This window comes from Pan troglodytes, chromosome 13 (assembly GCF_028858775.2).
Source record: "Pan troglodytes isolate AG18354 chromosome 13, NHGRI_mPanTro3-v2.0_pri, whole genome shotgun sequence".
Lineage (NCBI taxonomy): Eukaryota > Metazoa > Chordata > Mammalia > Primates > Hominidae > Pan > Pan troglodytes.
The window spans coordinates 61,867,686-61,886,292 of record NC_072411.2 but is presented as its reverse complement, the minus strand read 5'-3'; the positions used below and the strand labels follow the sequence as shown (position 1 = coordinate 61,886,292).

At 39.0% G+C, this 18,607-nt stretch overlaps 1 protein-coding gene across 2 annotated transcripts in view; it reads left to right on the top strand.

Annotated features, from left to right (window-relative positions):
* LY75 (lymphocyte antigen 75) overlaps positions 1-18,607 on the top strand; it is a 102,006-nt gene that overhangs the window by 68,615 nt on the left and 14,784 nt on the right. The window contains exons 26-30 of one of the 2 annotated variants that reach the window (XR_010150113.1): positions 1,109-1,274; positions 2,543-2,710; positions 4,948-5,064; positions 7,283-7,604; positions 16,820-17,014. Coding sequence is in view for 1 of the 2 variants with exons in the window: in XM_515851.8 (XP_515851.4) it covers positions 1,109-1,274; positions 2,543-2,710; positions 4,948-5,064; positions 16,820-17,014 (646 nt within the window). In the remaining variant the exon portion in view is untranslated. The remainder of the gene's footprint in view (positions 1-1,108; positions 1,275-2,542; positions 2,711-4,947; positions 5,065-7,282; positions 7,605-16,819; positions 17,015-18,607) is intronic. The other variant, XM_515851.8, reaches the window with a different exon arrangement.

Here is an 18,607-nt window from a genome sequence, read left to right as displayed (position 1 = left end):
GTTAGGTTAGGGGCTAGGATTACAGCTGGAACTCTGGTGATGAACATTTCAGAATGAAGCAGCGAGTGGTGTTGAGGCTTGACTGTGTTGCTGTTTATGGTTTACTAAGGAGACTGTGTGGATTCGTTCAATATTTCAAATAAACTAGTGATGTAGATTGTCTTGGGACTCAGGAAAGCTTAGCTCAGTGGGTCTGTTAGGCCAACACCAGGCCCACCAGTGGGTATGTAAGGTCTCTGGCAGCACCATGGGGAAGCTCAGACAGGCCTGTACCCCACAATCCATCTCCTGTACCTAGATGGGTGGTCAGGACCTTGTCAGAGTGTAAAGGCAGACGTTCACAGACCTCTAGCACACAACAGAATCTAGTGAATGAAGAAGCTTCTCTCCCCAACAACAAGTGTGAAAACAGCGATGTGAGAGCCACAGCGCCTGAGGAGTTCAGAGGAAGGGAACCATCAGCTCTCTGTGTGCCAGCTAGCCCCTGGGTTGCGGGCTTTACACATGTTATCCCATTAATTCCAGCCCCACGAAGTTAAGTGTCGCACTTAACTTGGTGGGGGATGGAAATTTGGAGAGATGGCACATGAAAGCTAGTAAGTGACTGAATCAGGATTCAAAACCATGTAGGTTTAGCTCCGTAGCCCATATTCTTTCCACTACGCCAGGTTGTCTCTGATCTAATCAGTACTTATAGTGATCCCCACCCCATTTTAGCTTTCTGATTTCTGATAACCAGTGGATCCAATTATGTGTGAGGCAGCGTAGCATAATGGTTAGGACATAGACTCTGGGGATCGACAGCCTGGCAGAAAGGCCCAGCACTGTGGTTTGTATTCTGTGGGACTTTGCACAAGTTACATACCTTTAGTTTCCTCATCTTTAAAATGGAGATAATAATAGTACCTCTCCTATATGGTTGTTACAAGGATTAAGTAAGCCAATATTTATAAAGCATTTAGAACAATGCTTGTTATGTAGTAAATGGTATGTAAATGTGTATTAAATATTAAAAAATTAAAAATCATTAGATTGACCATGGGAGTCAAAATAATACAAAGGGATAACATCAATATTGCCACTTGAAATGTATTTCTGCTCCTTACAGGATGAACTCAACTTTGGTTGGTCAGATGGGAAACATCTTCATTTTAGTCGCTGGGCTGAAACTAATGGGCAACTTGAAGACTGTGTAGTATTAGACACTGATGGATTCTGGAAAACAGTTGATTGCAATGACAATCAACCAGGTGCTATTTGCTACTATTCAGGAGGTATGTGAATTTCAGATCTTTTAATTCTTAAATTATTAACAGTCTCATAAGTGGTAAAATTTCTGAGGAGTGGTTTTATAAAATCTGGTTTTGGAATTGTGAAGAAATTATAGTCATGTCTTTTTACAGCAACATTTGTTGTGAAAATTTGTATTCAAGTAGAATTATATATTAAATATATTATTATTAATGGGTTATTTTAGGCATGTTTTATTTTTATGTCAGCTGACAATGGGGATTAACACTTAAAATCCCATTGTTACTCTACCTCTTTCTGCATATATTTATAGTTGTAGAAAGCTTACATTTGTGAGAATTCTTTTGTGATTCATAATATCACAACTAACAGGACTTTTATGAGTCTTAAGATTCACAGCAACCACCTCAAGCTAGCTTAAGACAAGGGGAAATTTAGGATCTGCAAAACGGGGATAGAGCTGAACCTATAACTGGAGATGAGTTGACAATTTCTAAATTTCACTTTGTAAATCCTTAGAGAAAATCTCATGAACTTAGCCTGAGTCAGGTGTGCAGTCTCTAGCCCAGTCAGAGGAAAGTGTTTTTACAACTGGCAAGGTCACATTTGTGGGTCTGTGGTAGAAAGAAGACACTGCTTCATGGACAAAGGGACTTATTGTGATCCAGGAGAGATACTGAGTGATCTCTGCCACATATTAAATCAGTTTAATGTATTTGAGTGGAATATGTTTATATTTGTATCTTTGTGAATGTATGGCCTTTTCATAAAATGGAAAAAGATCATAATCAGATACTGTAGATGTCAGATTTTAAATATTATTTTTGTTTGACTTGGTTAAAGCAATAACTTATTTAGAACATCAGTGTTTCATTTAAATGTTCCTTTAAAATTAATAGTATCAGTTGACAGAAACTTGAAAATAAATTCTCAGAGTTATAGTTAGGTGACTTTTAATAATGAATATGTTTGTACAGCATCTCTAGGGGTGGTCCCTTGTACTTGACATTTGGTAATGCAGGAAGACAGAAACTGCATTTAACCTAATAGCACCTCATTTTTTACATTCTTCCATGCCACAGCAGGGGTAAGAAAATTGTGTCAAGTAATTTCCTTCCTATAGAAAGCTGGCTTTTTGTGTGCTCTATCTGAGTATAAACAGAGACAGGCTTCACCAGGATATTACTTCTCGGCTTCCTGAATATTTCCTACAAATCAAGCCTAATGACTGCAAACAGGATTTAACATTTATATCTCAAATTAGAATTCTTACCATTAACTCTTTTTCTAGATAAGACTGAAAAAGAGGTCAAACCAGTTGACAGTGTTAAATGTCCATCTCCTGTTCTAAATACTCCGTGGATACCATTTCAGAACTGTTGCTACAATTTCATAATAACAAAGAATAGGCATATGGCAACAACACAGGATGAAGTTCATACTAAATGCCAGAAACTGAGTAAGTATTATATTAGTCCATTCTGACGTTGCTATAAGGACATACCCGAGGCTAGGTAATTTATAAAGAAAAAGAGGTTTAATGGCCTCACAGTTCCACATGGCTGGGGAGGCCTCACAATCATGGCAGAAGGCAAAGGAGAAGCAAAGACATGTTTACATGGCAGCAGGCAAGAGAGCATGTGCAGGGAAACTTCCCTTTGTAAAACCATCAGATCTCATAAGACTTACTATCACGAGAACAGCACGGGAAAAACCCACCCTCAAGATTCAATTACCTCCCACCAGGTCCCTCCCATGACACGTGGGGATTATGGGAGCTACAATTCAACATGGGATTTGGATGGGGAAACAGCCAAACCATATCAAATATATTATACTGTCATTACTTATTGTATTTTGCTAATTAAAAAAATATTTCCTGTGTTATAAACATTTCTAATTAGCACTAGTAACTAGATGTCAAAAATATTCATCTCCTAATATCTACATTATCAGTGACAAAGTATTAAAATTTGTGTTAGTTAAAATGGAAAGTATAGGCATAACTCCTTTCTTTACTCATCCATTCAAGAACTAGTCTATGTTTGTAAGGAAGGCAGGTTCTCCTTTAAAAGGAAAAGAAATGGGCTAGGCACATTGGCTCATGCCTGTAATCCTAGTTCTTTGGAAGGCTGAAGTGGGAGGATTGTTTGACACCAAGCATTCAAGACCAGCCTGGGCAACATAGTGAGACTTTCTCTCTGCAAAAAATTAGAAGCATGGTGGCACATGCCTGTAATTCTAGCTACTTGGGAGGCTAAGGAGGGAGGATCTTTGAACCCAAGAGGTTGAAGGTGCAGTGAGCTGTGATTGAACCACCTGCACTCCAGCCTGGATAACAGGTGACCCTATCTCCAAAAAAAAAAAAAAGGAAGGGGGAAAGAAATGACACACAAGAGAGCAGAGAACTGGACATTAAATCAAGCTAGGCTATGGGGAAGTGAAAATAAGTTAGTTGGAGCAGTCAAAAGCTTAGATACACCACAAAGCAGCAGCTAAGCTTAAAGAAGTGCACATTTCACATTTTCAGCTCTCAAGAGTCTTCAGATAATTCCTATGAGATCCACTAAGGATTTGTGACTTCCAAATGATGGAACTGTTGGAACCAATGGAACAATGAACTTAGTGAAAGTTGCTATAGAAAATATCAAACCAGTATTTCCCAAAGCATGCTCCGTATAACATCAGTCTTGAGAGATGTTCTGCAAAAAGTCCTTAGAATAAGGTTGAAAAAAATAACCAACAAAAAAGAAAAAGGTTGAGAAACACTAGACACCATAGCTTCCTGTTGGACATTAACAAATGTACATTAACATATGCCTTAAGAAATACTGGCATAAACTAGTTTAATTTTGTTTAAACCAATGTTTGCAAACTTTTTTTAAAATCCATGTAGATCTTTTCTGGAACTTCCTTGTTAATTTTGTGAGGAACACCCTTTGGGAAATATTAAGCCTTTTTAACCCTCATACTGAAAACTAAGGAAAAGGAAGATCTGTCGTATAGCCCAGCAGTCCCCAACCTTTTTGGCACTGACAGGGAGGGGTGGATGGTTTCAGGATGAAACTGTTCCACCTCAGATCATCAGACCTTAGTTAGATTCTCATAAGGAGTATGCAAGCTATATCCCTCGCATGCGTAGTTCACAAGAGGGTTTGCGCTCCTCTGTCAATCTAATGCCACAGTGCTCTAACAGGAGGCAGAGCTCAAGCGGTGATGCTCGCTTGCCTGCTGCTCACCTCCTGCTGTATGGCCCGGTTCCTAACAGGCCTGGTTCCTAACAGTACCAGTGTGTGGCCTGGGGGTTGGGAACCCCTGTTATAGTTCATCTAAGAGGTTCTAATTATTATAGTGTAATATTTGACAGTATATCATTACTATGGGTGGATTTATACCAACTGAAAATTACCTTTAAATAGGGGAAAGTGAAGTGAATCAATGTTTTAAATTCTCTACTCAGCTACTAGTTTTCTATTATACCATAAGACCAAATTTAACATCAAAACATTTGAAAACTCCTTAACCTATTAATTTTAGTACAATGGGATAATTTTATTTTACGTATCTTTCTAATTGTCCAATATTGTTTACATTTTGAAGTATATTAAACTGAGAACTAAAATGTTTTAAACTTATCAAATAAAAGTGTTCTAGATAAGTAATTGTTAAAATCATTTATTATTTTTTATTCAACAGATCCAAAATCACATATTCTGAGTATTCGAGATGAAAAGGAGAATAACTTTGTTCTTGAGCAACTGCTGTACTTCAATTATATGGCTTCATGGGTCATGTTAGGAATAACTTATGGAAGTAAGTTGTAAATCTGCCAACTTTCTCTATTTGTTTTTGTACTTCATTATAACATAATTATCAAGCCATAGTTCTTCAAAGTACATGTCTATCAATACGTGAAAGTGTAATTATGTCTTAGCATAACTTACATAAATACCAAGACAGTTTTTATGTCTCTGCTCTGCCTTTATCATCGAGTTTAAAGTTAAATGGCGGAAAATAATTTTCTGAATTAGTTTGTTCCCGCACTGCTAAAAAGAACTACCCAAACCTGGGTAATTTATGAAGAAAAGAGCTTTAATTAAGTCACGGTTCCACAGGCTTTACAGAAAGCATGGCTGGGCAGCCTCAGGAAACTTACAATCATGTCAGAGGCCAATGGGAAACAAGCAGGTTTTACTACGGTGGAGCAGGAGAGAGAGTGAAGGAGGAGGTGCTACACACTTTTGAACAACCAGAACTCATTAGAACTCACTCACTATCACGAGAACAGCAAGGGGGAAAATCACCTCCCACCAGGCCCCTCCTCCAAGACTGAAGATCATAATTCAACATGAGATTTGGATGAGGACACAGAGCCAAACCATATCAATTTTCTTTTTTCACTCTTTTATCTAGCAACTCAAGACTAACTAAAAATGATCACCATCCCATATAAATCTTCAATACTTACTTTATGTTTCCACTAACTATGTGAGATGAGCAAGAACAGAATCACTCTATTAGTGTTGCAGTTTTGGGTTTATAACCCTGGCTTAGTTTATACTGGCCCACATATGATAAGCATTAGAAAAATGAGACACATGGCCAGGTGTAGCATCCCACGCCTGTAATCCCAGTACTTTGGGAGGCCAAGGCAGGTGGATCACCAGAGGTCAGGAGTTCAAGACCAGCCTGGCCAACATGGTGAAACCCTGTCTCTACTAAAAATACAAAAATTAGCCAGGCATGGTGACGTGTGCCTAGCTACTTGGGAAGCTGAGGCAGGAGAATCACTTGAACCCGGGAGGCAGAGGTTGCGGTGAGCCAAGATCATGCCACTGCACTCCAGCCAGGGCAACAGAGACTCAAGACTCCATCTCAAAAAAAAAAAAAAAAGAATAGAAAAATGAGACACATGGTCTGACAATGGGCTCGAATATTTGGAATTTGGACTAAATACCACAAATCCAAAATATGATTGATAACAAATTTTTTTAAAACAGAGTCTAATATAGAGGAAACAAGGTCTTGTTTCTAAATGCTTCTGAGCATTTAGAAAGGTGCTCAGAAATGTCCTGAAAATCATAGACATTTTGGAATTAGGAAAACCTTTCCACGGCCATAGAGCATCAAAAGCATACATTTACTCTAAGGAGGGTTTGATAAGGGGCACAGGACAATGATAACCAGGGGTAGGGAAGGAAAAGAAGCTAAATTACTCAAATCTGCCTGTTTTAAAAATAGGCTTCTCCTTTGCTCTCTAACCCATCTGTTTCTTGGGGTTACCAATGTTTTCCTGAAATGTTTATGGTTGGCAGAGGGGTTAATGGAAATTAAACTATCAAGCAATAGATAAAGACTTGGTTTACCAGGTGAGGATAAGTTCATCATAGTAGGACTTAGTTGGCCCAGGCCTTTTCTCTGATGACACTTAACTACCCTTGAATTAAAATGGAGAAAAACTAGCTGGAAAATTCTGAGGCTTCACCTGAAAGTGACTGAGGAAACAATGGTCTTGTATTGAGCCATAGAGACCACACCCAGGACAGAGAGATTGAAATTGTACCCTTTGATATACTTTGTAGTTATATTATCAGAAACAACTGAAAATCTATTATAAATTCTGAAAAAGCATTTTTAGATCAGAAGACTCCCTTATTGTTTTACCTTCTTTCATAAAATGTTTGAGTAATAAAATTTCTATTAAAATATACAGGCATATGAGGGACATGTAGAAAGATATTTCAGGCAAATGGCACGTTTGATTTGAATCTCATTCTTACTGACTTAATTTACATCTGTAAGTTACTGTTTTGGGTTACTTTGATATACTTATAAAATATTTAATTTTTTGGCCCCTATACAAGGAATTCTGTTTTTAAAACAGTTTTGACTTTTCAATAGCAAGGCCATGAATAGAAATCACTGTAAGTCACTGTTTTTGGTTACGTTGATATACTTATAGAATATTTAATTGTATTTGGCACCTACCCAAAGAAGTTTGTTTTTTTAAACATTTTTTATTTTTCAATAGCAGGGCCATGAATAGAAATTACTATGAGAAGCCACAGTATGTCAACTGAGAGATACATTAAGCCAAGTGAAAAAAGTGACTTTTTCTTAAAACAACTTTAGAAATCTACCATTGCACATCATATTGGTCAGAAAATTGATAACTTTGAAGTTTGGGAGAAGGGAAGAGGAACTGGAAGGCATGAGATGATATAAAGCAGCAAACAAGAACCAAATCATGTGTGCAGTGCTTCTAATGTGTCATTGCTGCAGGCAGATGTTTAGGGGTCTTGCCTTGGGAGATGGTAATCAGTGAAGACCAGAAATAACCAGGACAACATTGGGTATGTGTAGGTAGTGATGGCATCAATCTTTATACCAATTTATAATTGTAATATGCCTAGCACCTTTTTTTAAAGCTTTATTGCAATCATCACTATCCCAAAAAGAAACACAATACCCACTAGCATTCCCTCCCTGTCTCCTAGTCCTCAGCAACCACTGATCTACTTTCTATCTCTACAGATTGCCTGAATTTAAAATTCTGGACATTTTACATAAATGAGATCATACCACGTGTGCTTTTTGCCTGTGACTGGCTTTTTCCATTAAGCATAAAGATTTTAAGGTTTATCCACATTGTAGCATGTATCAGTACATTATTCCTTTTTATGACTGAATAAAATTCCATTCTATGGATATAATACATTTTATTTATCCATGTATCAGTTGATGGACATTTAGGTAAAACAACCTAAATTTTAAACCAATTTTAATTATTATGTATAATACTTCTCTGAACATTCACGTACAAGTTTTTGCATGGACATATGTTTCCATTTCTCTTGGGTAAACCCCTGGGAATAGAATTGCTGCATCTTTTGTTTAACCCTTTGAAGAACTACCAGGTTGTTTTCCAAACCAGCTATACCATTTTCCATTCCCGGTATATGAGGGTACTGATTTCTCTGTATCGATGCCAACATTTGTGTGTTTTTCATTATAGCCATCTAAGTGAGTGTGAAATGATATCACACTGGGATTTTTATTTCATTTCCCTAATGGCTAATGATATTAAGCATCTTTTCATGTGCTTATTGAATATTTGTATATCACCTTTGGGGAAATCCCTATTCAGATTTTTTGCTCATGTTTTAAATTGAGTCTTTTTATTGTTGAGGGATAAGAATTCTTTATATATTCTGGATATAAATACTTTCCAGTATTTATATATAAATATATAAATAATTTCCAAATTATTTTAAAATTTATATAAAATATAAAATTTTATATTTCTGGATATAAATAATTTCCAAATATTTTCTCCCATGATTTTACTTATACCACAAAAGTGTTTTTCTTTTTTTTTCTTCTTTTTTTATTGTACTTTAAGTTCTGGGGTACATGTGTAGAACGTGCAGTTTAGTTACATAGGTATACACATGCCATGGTGGTTTGATGCACCCATCAACCCGTCACCTACGTTAGGTATTGCTCCTAATGTTATCCCTCCCCTAGCCCCCTACCCCCCGACAGGCCCAGTGTGTGATGTTCCACTCCCTGTGTCCATGTGTTCTCATTGTTCAACTCCCACTTATGAGTGAGAACATGCGGTGTTGGTTTTCTGTTCCTGTGTTAGTTTGCTGAGAATGATGGTTTCTAGCTTTATCCACGTCCCTGCAAAGGACATAAACTCATCCTTTTTTATGGCTGCATAGTATTCTATGGTATCTATGTGCCACATTTTCTTTATCCAGTTTATCATTGATGGACATTTGGGTTGGTTCCAAGTCTTTGCTATTGGAATAGTGCCACAATAAACATACGTGGGCATACGTCTTTATAGTGGAATGATTTGTAATCCTTTGAGTATATACCCAGTAATGGGATGGCTGGGTCAAATGATATTTCTAGTTCTAGATCCTTAAGGAATTGCCATACTGTCTTCCACAATGGTTGAACTAATTTACAGTCCCACCAACAGTGTAAAAGTGTTCCTATTTCTCCACATCCTCTCCAGCACCTGTTATTCCTGACTTTTTAATGATTGTCATTCTAACTGGCATGAGATGGTATCTCATTGTGGTTTTGATTTGCATTTCTCTAATGACGAGTGATGATGGGCATTTTTTCATGTGTCTGTTGGCTGCATAAATGTCTTCTCTTGAGAAGTGTCTGTTCATATCCTTTGCCCAATTTTGATGGGGTTGTTTGTTTTTTTCTTGTAAATTTGTTGAAGTTCCTTGTAGATTCTGGATATTAGCCCTTTGTCAGATGGATAGACTGCAAAAATTTTCTCTCATTTTGTATGTTGCCTGTTCACTCTGATGATAGTTTCTTTTGCTATGCAGAAGCTCTTTAGTTTAATTAGATCCCATTTGTCAATTTTGGCTTTTGTTGCCATTGCTTTTGGTGTTTTAGACATGAAGTCTTTGCCCATGCCTATGTCCTGGATGGTATTGCCCAGGTTTTTTTCTAGGATTTTTATGGTCATAGGTCTTACATTTAAGTCTTTGATCCATCTTGAGTTGATTTTTGTATAAGGTGTGAGGAAGGGGGGTCCAGTTTCAGTTTTCTGCATATGGCTAGCCAGTTTTCCCAACACCATTTATTAAATAGGGAATATTTTACCCAGTGCTTGTTTGTGTCAGATTTGTCAAAGATTAGATGGTTGTAGATGTGTGGTATTATTTCTGAGGCCTCTGTTCTGTTCCATTGGTCTATATCTCTGTTTTGGTACCAGTACCATGATGTTTTGGTTACTGTAGCCTCATAGTATAGTTTGAAGTCAGGTAGCATGATGCCTCCATCTTTGTTCTTCTTGTCCAGGATTGTCTTGGCTATCCCGGCTCTTTTTTGGTTCCATATGAAGTTTAAAGTAGTTTTTTCCAATTCTGTGAAGAAAGTCAGTGGTAGCTTCATGGGGATAGCATTGAATCTATAAATTACTTTGGGCAGTATGGCCATTTTCACGATATTGATTCTACCTATCCATGAGCATGGAATGTTCTTCCATTTGTTTGTGTCCTCTTTTATTTCCTTGAGCAGTGGTTTGTAGTTCTCCTTGAAGAGGTCCTTCACATCCCATGTAAGTTGTATTCCTAGGTATTTTATTCTCTTTGTAGCAGTTGTGAATGGGAGTTCATTCATGATTTGGCTCTCTATTTGTCTGTTATTGGTGTACAGGAATGCTTGTGATTTTTGCACATTGATTTTGTATCTTGAGACTTTGCTGAGGTTCCTTATCAGCTTAAGGAGAATTTGGGCTGAGGTGATGGGGTTTTCTAAATATACAATCATGTCATCTGCAAACAGAGACAATTTGACTTCCTCTCTTCCCATTTGAATGCCCTTCATTTCTTTCTCTTGCCAGATTGCCCTGGCCAGAACTTCCAATACTATGTTGAACAGGAGAGGTGAGAGAGGGCATCCTTATCTTGTGCCAGTTTTCAAAGGGAATGCTTCCAGTTTTTGCCCATTCAGTGTGATACTGGCTGTGGGTTTATCATGAATAGCTCTTATTATTTTGAGATACGTTCCATCAATACCTAGTTTATTGAGAGTTTTTAGCATGAAGGGGTGTTGAATTTTGTCAAAGGCCTTTTCTGCAACTATTGAGATAATCATGTAATTTTTGTCATTGGTTCTGTTTATGTGATGGATTATGTTTATTGATATGTGTATGTTGAACCAGCCTTTCATCCCAGGTATGAAGCCGACTTGATCCTGGTGGATAAACTTTTTGATGTGCTACTGGATTCGGTTTGCCAGTATTTTCTTGAGGATTTTTGCATCGATGTTCATCAGAGATATTGGCCTGAAATTTTCTTTTTTTGTTGTGTTTCTGCCAGGTTTTGGTATCAGGATGATGCTGGCCTCATAAAATGAGTTAAGGAGGAGTCCCTCTTTTTCTATTGTTTGGAATAGTTTCAGAAGGAATGGTACCAGCTCCTCTTTGTACCTCTGGTAGAATTCAGCTGTGAATCTGTCTGGTCCTGGACTTTTTTCGGTTGGTAGGCTATTAATTACTGCCTAAATTTCAGAACTTGTTATTGGTTTATTCAGGGATTCAGCTTCTTCCTGGTTTAGACTTGGGAGGGTGTATGTGTCCAGGAATTTATCCATTTCTTCTAGATTTTCTAGTTTATCTGCATAGAGGTGTTTATAGTATTCTCTGATGGTAGTTTGTATTTCTGTGGGATCAGTGGTGGTATCCCCTATATCATTTTTTATTGTGTCTATTTGATTCTTATCTCTTTTATTCTTTATTAGTCTGGCTAGTGGTCTATCTATTTGATTCATCTTTTCAAAAACCAGCTCCTGGATTCATTGATTTTTTGAAGGTTGTTTTTTTGTCTCTATCGCCTTCAGTTCTGCTCTGATGTTAGTTATTTCTTGTCTTCTGCTAGCTTTTGAATTTGTTTGCTGTTGCTTCTCTACTTCTTTTAACTTTGATGTTAGGGTGTTAATTTTAGATCTTTCCTGCTTTCTCTTGTGGGCATTTCGTGCTATAAATTTCCCCCTACACACTGCTTTAAATGTGTCCCAGAGGTTCTGGTATGTTGTGTCTTTGTTCTCATTGGTCTCAAAGAACATCTTTATTTCTGCCTTCATTTCGTTATGTACCCAGTAGTCATTCAGGAGCAGGTTGTTCAGTTTCCATGTAGTTGTGCGGTTTTGAGTGAGTTTCTTAATCCTGAGTTCTAATTTGATTGCACTGTGGTATGAGAGACTGTTATGATTTCCATTCTTTTGCTTTTGCTTAGGAGTGTTTTACTTTGAATTATGTGGTCAATTTTAGAATAAGTGTGATGAGGTGCTGAGAAGAATGTATATTCTATTGATTTGGGCTGGAGAGTTCTGTAGATGACTATTAGGTCCACTTGGTCCAGAGCTGAGTTCAAGTCCTGAATATCCTTGTTAATTTTCTGTCTTGTTGATCTGTCTAATATTGACAGTGGGGTGTTAAAGTCTCCCACTTTAACAGGAGCCTAAGTCTCTTTGTAGGTTTCTATGAACTTGCTTTGTGAATCTGGGTGCTCCTGTATTGGGTGCATATATGTTTTGGATAGTTAACTCTTCTTGCTGCGTTGATCCCTCTACCATTATGTAATGGCCTTCTTTGTCTCTTTTGATCTTTGTTAGTTTAAAGTCTGTTTTATCAGAGATTAGGATTGCAACTTCTGCTTTTTTGTTTTGTTTTGTTTTCCATTTGCTTGGTAAATATTCCTCCATCCCTTTATTTTGAGCCTATTTGTGTCTTTGCACATGAGATGGGTCTCCTGAACCCATCTCATCTGAACAGCACATTGATGGGTCTTGACTCTTTATCCAATTTGCCAGTCGTGTCTTTTAATTGGGGGCATTTAGCCCCTTTACATTTAAGGTTAATATTGTTATGTGTGAATTTGATCCTGTCATTATGATGCTAGCTGATTGTTTTGCCTGTTAGTTGATGCAGTTTCTTCATAGTGTGAATGTTCTTTACAGTTTGGTATGTTTTGCAGTGGCTGGTACCGGTTTTTCCTTTCCATGTTTAGTGCTTCCTTCAGGAGCTCTTGTAAGGCAGGCTTGGTGGTGACAAAATCTCTCAGCACTTGCCTGTCTGTCAAGGATTTTATTTCTCCTTTGCTTACGAAGCTTAGTTTGGCTGGATATGAAATTCTGGGTTGAAAATTCTTTTCTTTAGGAATGTTGAATATTGGCTCCCGCTCTCTTCTGGCTTGTAAAGTTTCTGCAGGGAGATCTACTATTAGTCTGATGGGCTTCCCTTTGTGGGTAACCTGACCTTTCTCTCTGGCTGTCCTTAACATTTTTTCCTTCATTTCAACCTTGGTAAATCTGATGATTATGTGTTTTGGGGTTGCTCCTCTCGAGGAGTATCTTTGGGTTGTTCTCTGTGTCTTCTGAATTTCAATGTTGGCCTGTCTTGCTAGGTAGGTGAAGTTATCCCAGATAATATCCTGAAGTGTGTTTTCCAACTTGGTTTCATTCTCCTCATCACTTTCAGGTACACCAGTCAAACGTAGATTTGGTCTTTTCACATAGTCCCATATTTCTTGGAGGCTTTGTTCATTCCTTTTTATTCTTTTTTCTTTAATCGTGTCTTCTCTCTTTATTTCATTAAGTTGATCTTCAATCCCTGATATCCTTTCTTCCGCTTGATCAATTCAGCTATTGATACTTGTGTATGCTTCACGAAGTTCTCATGCTGTGTTTTTCAGCTCCATCAGGTCACTAATGTTCTTCTCTACACTGGGTATTCTAGTTAGCAATTCCTCTAACCTTTTTTCAAGGTTCTTAGCTTCCTTGCATTAGGTTAGAACATGCCCCTTTAGCTCAGAGCAGTTTGTTATTACCCACCTTCTGAAGCCCACTTCTGTCAATTCATCAAACTCTTTCTCCATCCAGTTTTGTTCGCTAGCTGGTGAAGAGTTGTGATCCTTTGTAGGAGAAGTGTTCTGGTTTTTGGAATTTTCAGCCTTTTTGCACTGGTTTCTCCCCATCTTTGTGGATTTATCTACCTTTGGTCTTTGATGTTGGTGACCTTCAGATGGGGTCTTTGAGTGGACGTGCTATTCTTTTCTGTTTTTTAGTTTTCCTTCTAACAGGCCCCTCTGCTGCTGGTCTGCTGGAGTTTGCTGGATGTCTACCCGACTCTGTTTGCCTAGTTATCACCCACGGAGGCTGCAGAACAGCAAAGATTGCTGCCTGTTCTTTCCTCTGGAAGCTTCTTCCCAGATGGGCACCTGCCTGATGCCAGCCAGAGCTCTCCTGTATGAAATGTCTGTCAGCACCTACTGGGAGATGTCTCCCAGTCAGAATACATGGGGGTCAGAGACCCACTTGAGGAGGCAGTCTGACCTTTAGCAGAGCTCGAACACTGTGCTGGGAGGTCCGCTGCTCTCTTCAGAGCCATCAGGCAGGGATGTTTAACTCTGCTATAAGTCCCTGACTGCGACTGCTCCCCTTTTTTCAGAGATGCCCTGCCCAGAGAGGAGAAATAGGGCCATCTGGCCACAGCAACCTTGCTGAGCTGCAGTGGGCTCCACCCAGTTCAAACTTCCCAGCAGGTTTGTTTACACTGGGAGCATAAAACTGCCTACTCGAGCCTCAGCAATGGCGGATGCCACTCCCCCGACCAAGCTCTAGCATCCCAGGTCAATCTCAGACTGCTGCTATGCTGGCAGCGAGAATTTCAAGCCAGTAGATCTTAGTTTCCTGGGCTCCATAGGGGTGGGACCCACCTAGCCAGACCACTTGGCTCCTTGGCTTCAGCACCCCTTTCCAGGCGAGTGAACAGTTCTGTCTCACAGGCATTCCAGGCACCACTTGGGTATGGGGAAAAAAGAACTCCTGCAGCTAGTTTGGTGTCCGCCCAAATGGCTGCCCAGTTTTGTGCTTGAAACCCAGGGCCCTGGTGGGGTAGGCACCAGAGGGAATCTCCTCGTTTGCAGGTTGCGAAGACCCTGGGACAAGTGCAGTATCTGTGCCGGAGTTCCTCAGGCTCAGTCCCTCATGGCTTCCCTTGGATAGGGGAGAAAATTCCCCGACCCCTTGCACTTCACAGGTGAGGCGATGCCCCACCCTGCTTCAGCTCGCCCTCTGTGGGCTGCACCCACTGTCCAACCAGTCCCATTGAGATGAACCCGGTACCTCAGTTGGAAATGCAGAAATCACCTGCCTTCTGCATCAATCTTGCTTGGAGCTGCAGACTGGAGTTGCTCCTATTTGGCCATCTTTCCAGCAATCCATCACAAAAGTGTTTTTCTTTTGTCATTTGTGCATATGTAAGAAGGCTTTGCTTACCACAAGGTTATGAAGACTTACTCCTATGTTTTCTTTCTTTTTTTTTTTTTTTGAGACAGACTTTCGCTCTTGTCACCAAAGCTGAAGTGGTGCAGTGGCATGATCTCGGCTCACTGCTACCTCTGCCTCCTAGGTTCAAGCAGTTCTCCAGCCTCAGCCTTCTGAGTACCTGGTATTACAGACACCCGCCACCACGCCCAGCTAATTTTTGTATTTTTAGTAGAGATGGGGTTTTACCATGTTGGTCAGGCTGGTCCCGAACTCCTGACCTCAGGTGATCTGCCCACCTCAGCCTCCCAAAGTGCTGTGATTACAGGGGTGAGCCACCATGCCTGGCCTTCCATGTTTTCTTCTAAAGATTTTATAGCTGTAGCGCTTATATTTATGTCTGTGATCTACTTTAATTTTTGTGTGTGGTGAAAGAAAGGGGTCCAACTTCATTTTTTTTTTTTTACATGTGGATATCCAGTTTAGAAGACTATTCTTTCCACACTGAATTGTCTTGGCATCCTTCTTAAAAATCAATTGACCGGCCAGGCACGGTGGCTCATGCCTATAATCGCAGCAATTTGGGAGGCCAAGGCGGATGGATTACGAGGTCAGGAGTTCAAGACCTGCCTGGCCAAGAGGGTGAAACCCCATCTCTACTAAAATATACAAAAGTTAGCCAGCCGTGGTGGTGGGTACCTGTAATCCCTGCTACTTGGGAGGCTGAGGCAGAGAATTGCTTGAACCCAGGAGGTGGAGGTTGCAGTGAGCTGAGATCGTGCCACTGCACTCCAGCCTGGGTGACAGAGTGAGACTCTGTCTCAAAGAAAAAAAAAATTAATTGACCATAAGTATGCACAATTGTGAACAGTTTATGTCCAGAGAAGAGATTTCTGTGGTGACTTTTATAACTTATCAATCATGTTTTAAATAAATAAAATAGTTATGTTCATTTCCATGCAATTAAACGTATATGTAAGAGAAAATAATATTTTTTTATTTCAATAGGTTTTTGGGGAACAGGTGGTGGTTGGTTACATAGATAAGTTCTTTAGTGTTGACTTCTGAGATTTTGGTGCACCCATCACACGAGCAGTGTACACTGTACCTAGTGTGTAATCTTTTATCCCTCACCCCCTCCCACTCTTCCCCCCGAGTCCCCAGAGTCCATTGTATCATTTTTATGCCTTTGCATCCTCATAGCTCAGCTCCCACTTGGTAAGAACACACAATGTTTGGTTTTCCATTCCTGAGTTACTTCACTTAGAATAATGATCTCCATTTCCATTCAGGTTGCTGCGAATGCCATTATTTCATTCCTTTTTATGGCTGAGTAGTATTCCATGGTACATATATACCACATTACCACATTTTCTTTATTCAGTTGTTGATTGATGGGCATTTGGGCTGGTTCCATATTTTTGCTATTGTGAATTGTCCTGCTATAAACATGCATGTGCAAGTGTCTTTTTCATATAATGACTTCAAGAAAAGAATATTTGATGACAAAAATGAAATGTTATTACTGAAGGATGGTGGAATTATAGGTCAAAATTTATAGTTTGTATTTATATTCAAATTAAAAATGAGCATGATTTACTGTTATAATCAGAAAATATCTTAAAGGGTTATACATAATCATACAACCTTTTAGAAGGTTGGGAAAAGAGAAAATTAGTCAAGTTTGAAATCTTCACTGTATAAGTGTAATTCAAGTCTTGATTTAATCTCTAAGCATAGGAAAAAAATGTTTCTTCTCTAGATAATTCTCTTATGTGGTTTGATAAGACCCCACTGTCATATACACATTGGAGAGCAGGAAGACCAACTATAAAAAATGAGAAGTTTTTGGCTGGTTTAAGTACTGACGGCTTCTGGGATATTCAAACCTTTAAAGTTATTGAAGAAACACTTTATTTTCACCAGCACAGCATTCTTGCTTGTAAAATTGAAATGGGTAAGTATAGTAAAATATAGAGTTTTCTTTCACTCCAGGGAAAGAATATAAGGCTATTAGTTCCACCAGTGGGAATCATACAATCGAATGCTTCCTCTGTATTCAGTCCTGTGCAAGGTGTTACAGAGGTTATCGAGGAAGGAAAAGATACGGGCCCCACTGTCAAGGTTTTGACCCTAAGGAGTAAAATGTAGTTGTGGAGACAGCATTAAATTCCTTATCATTGTTTAATGTAAATTGGTCTTAGATTAATTGATACAGGCTTAAATTGTGGGGAAGTCAAAACCGATACATTGGAAAGGGGAATAACAACAAAAAAAGGAAAGGCTTCAAGAAGAGGTGAAACTTGGTTGGGGTTTGAAAAATGGATAGGGTTTATATAAATAAGAAAGTGTTTGGGGGACGAGTTTTAACATTCCGTGCAAAGTGAATGTCTCTCCACCTTGCTTAATCTTTAAATAAATCTATTTTTAAATATATGTTAGTTTTAATTTTTTCACAGCTTAAAAACTGTTAATTATTACCACTGTGCCCTAAAACTGTCATTACTCCCACTGTGCCCAAAGCTCCCTGCTCACTGGGAGCCCGTAAAGGTGGAGTGCTGGCTAGTTGGCTCACTTACAGCGCCGCAGTCACTTCCCAAGACCGTGTCCACCAGCAACCTCCAGGGATTCCTTATTCTAACCTACTTTGAGTGCATGTAAACTTTTGAGACATTTTAGAAACTTAGTCTCTATCCCCAATTTCTAGGCCTTCTCCCAGTTCCCTGTTTTTCCCCATTCTTGCTCAGCAAAGCATCTTTTTCTCAATCAAGCTGGTCTCTTCATTGTCCCAGGCACAGTGTATGCCCATCCTCATACTTGCACCTTTATGTTTTCCTTCTGCCAAGAAGTTTTCCAATTCCTTTCTTTCTTTATTTTTTTTACATCTTTAATAAACTTTTCATTTTAGGATAGCTTTAGAGTTACAGAAAAGTTGCAAAGATAGTACAGAGCATTCCCATCTACCCTACAATCAATTTCCCCTACTGTTGGCATATTACTTTAGTATGGTACATTTGTCACAACTAATAAACCAATATTTATCCATTATTATCTTTAACTAAAGTCCACACATTATTCAAATTTCTGTAGTTTTTATTTAACATACTTTTTCTTTTTAGGATCCCACCTTACCTTTAGTTCTCCTGCCTCCTTAAGCTCCTCTTGGCTGGGTGTTTTCTCAGACTTTTCTTATTTTTGCTGGCCTTGACAGTTTTGAGGAACACTGGTCATGTATTTGGTAGAACGTCCCTCAGTTTGGGTTGGCGTATGTTTTTCTCATGATTAAACTGGGGTTATAAGTTTTTGAGGGAAGACCAAAGATGTGAGGGAGCATTCTCACTTCACATGGACAGCATGTACTATTCATATGACTTATCACTGGCCACCTGGCCCAAGGTAGTGTTTGTTAGGTTCTCTGCTGCAAAGTTACCTCTTTTCCTCCTTTCCATACTGTCTTCTTTCCAAGGAAGTCACTATGTTGAGTCCACACTCAATAGGGTAGAAAGTTATCCTCCACCTTCCTATGAGGCGAGTATCTATATAAATTACT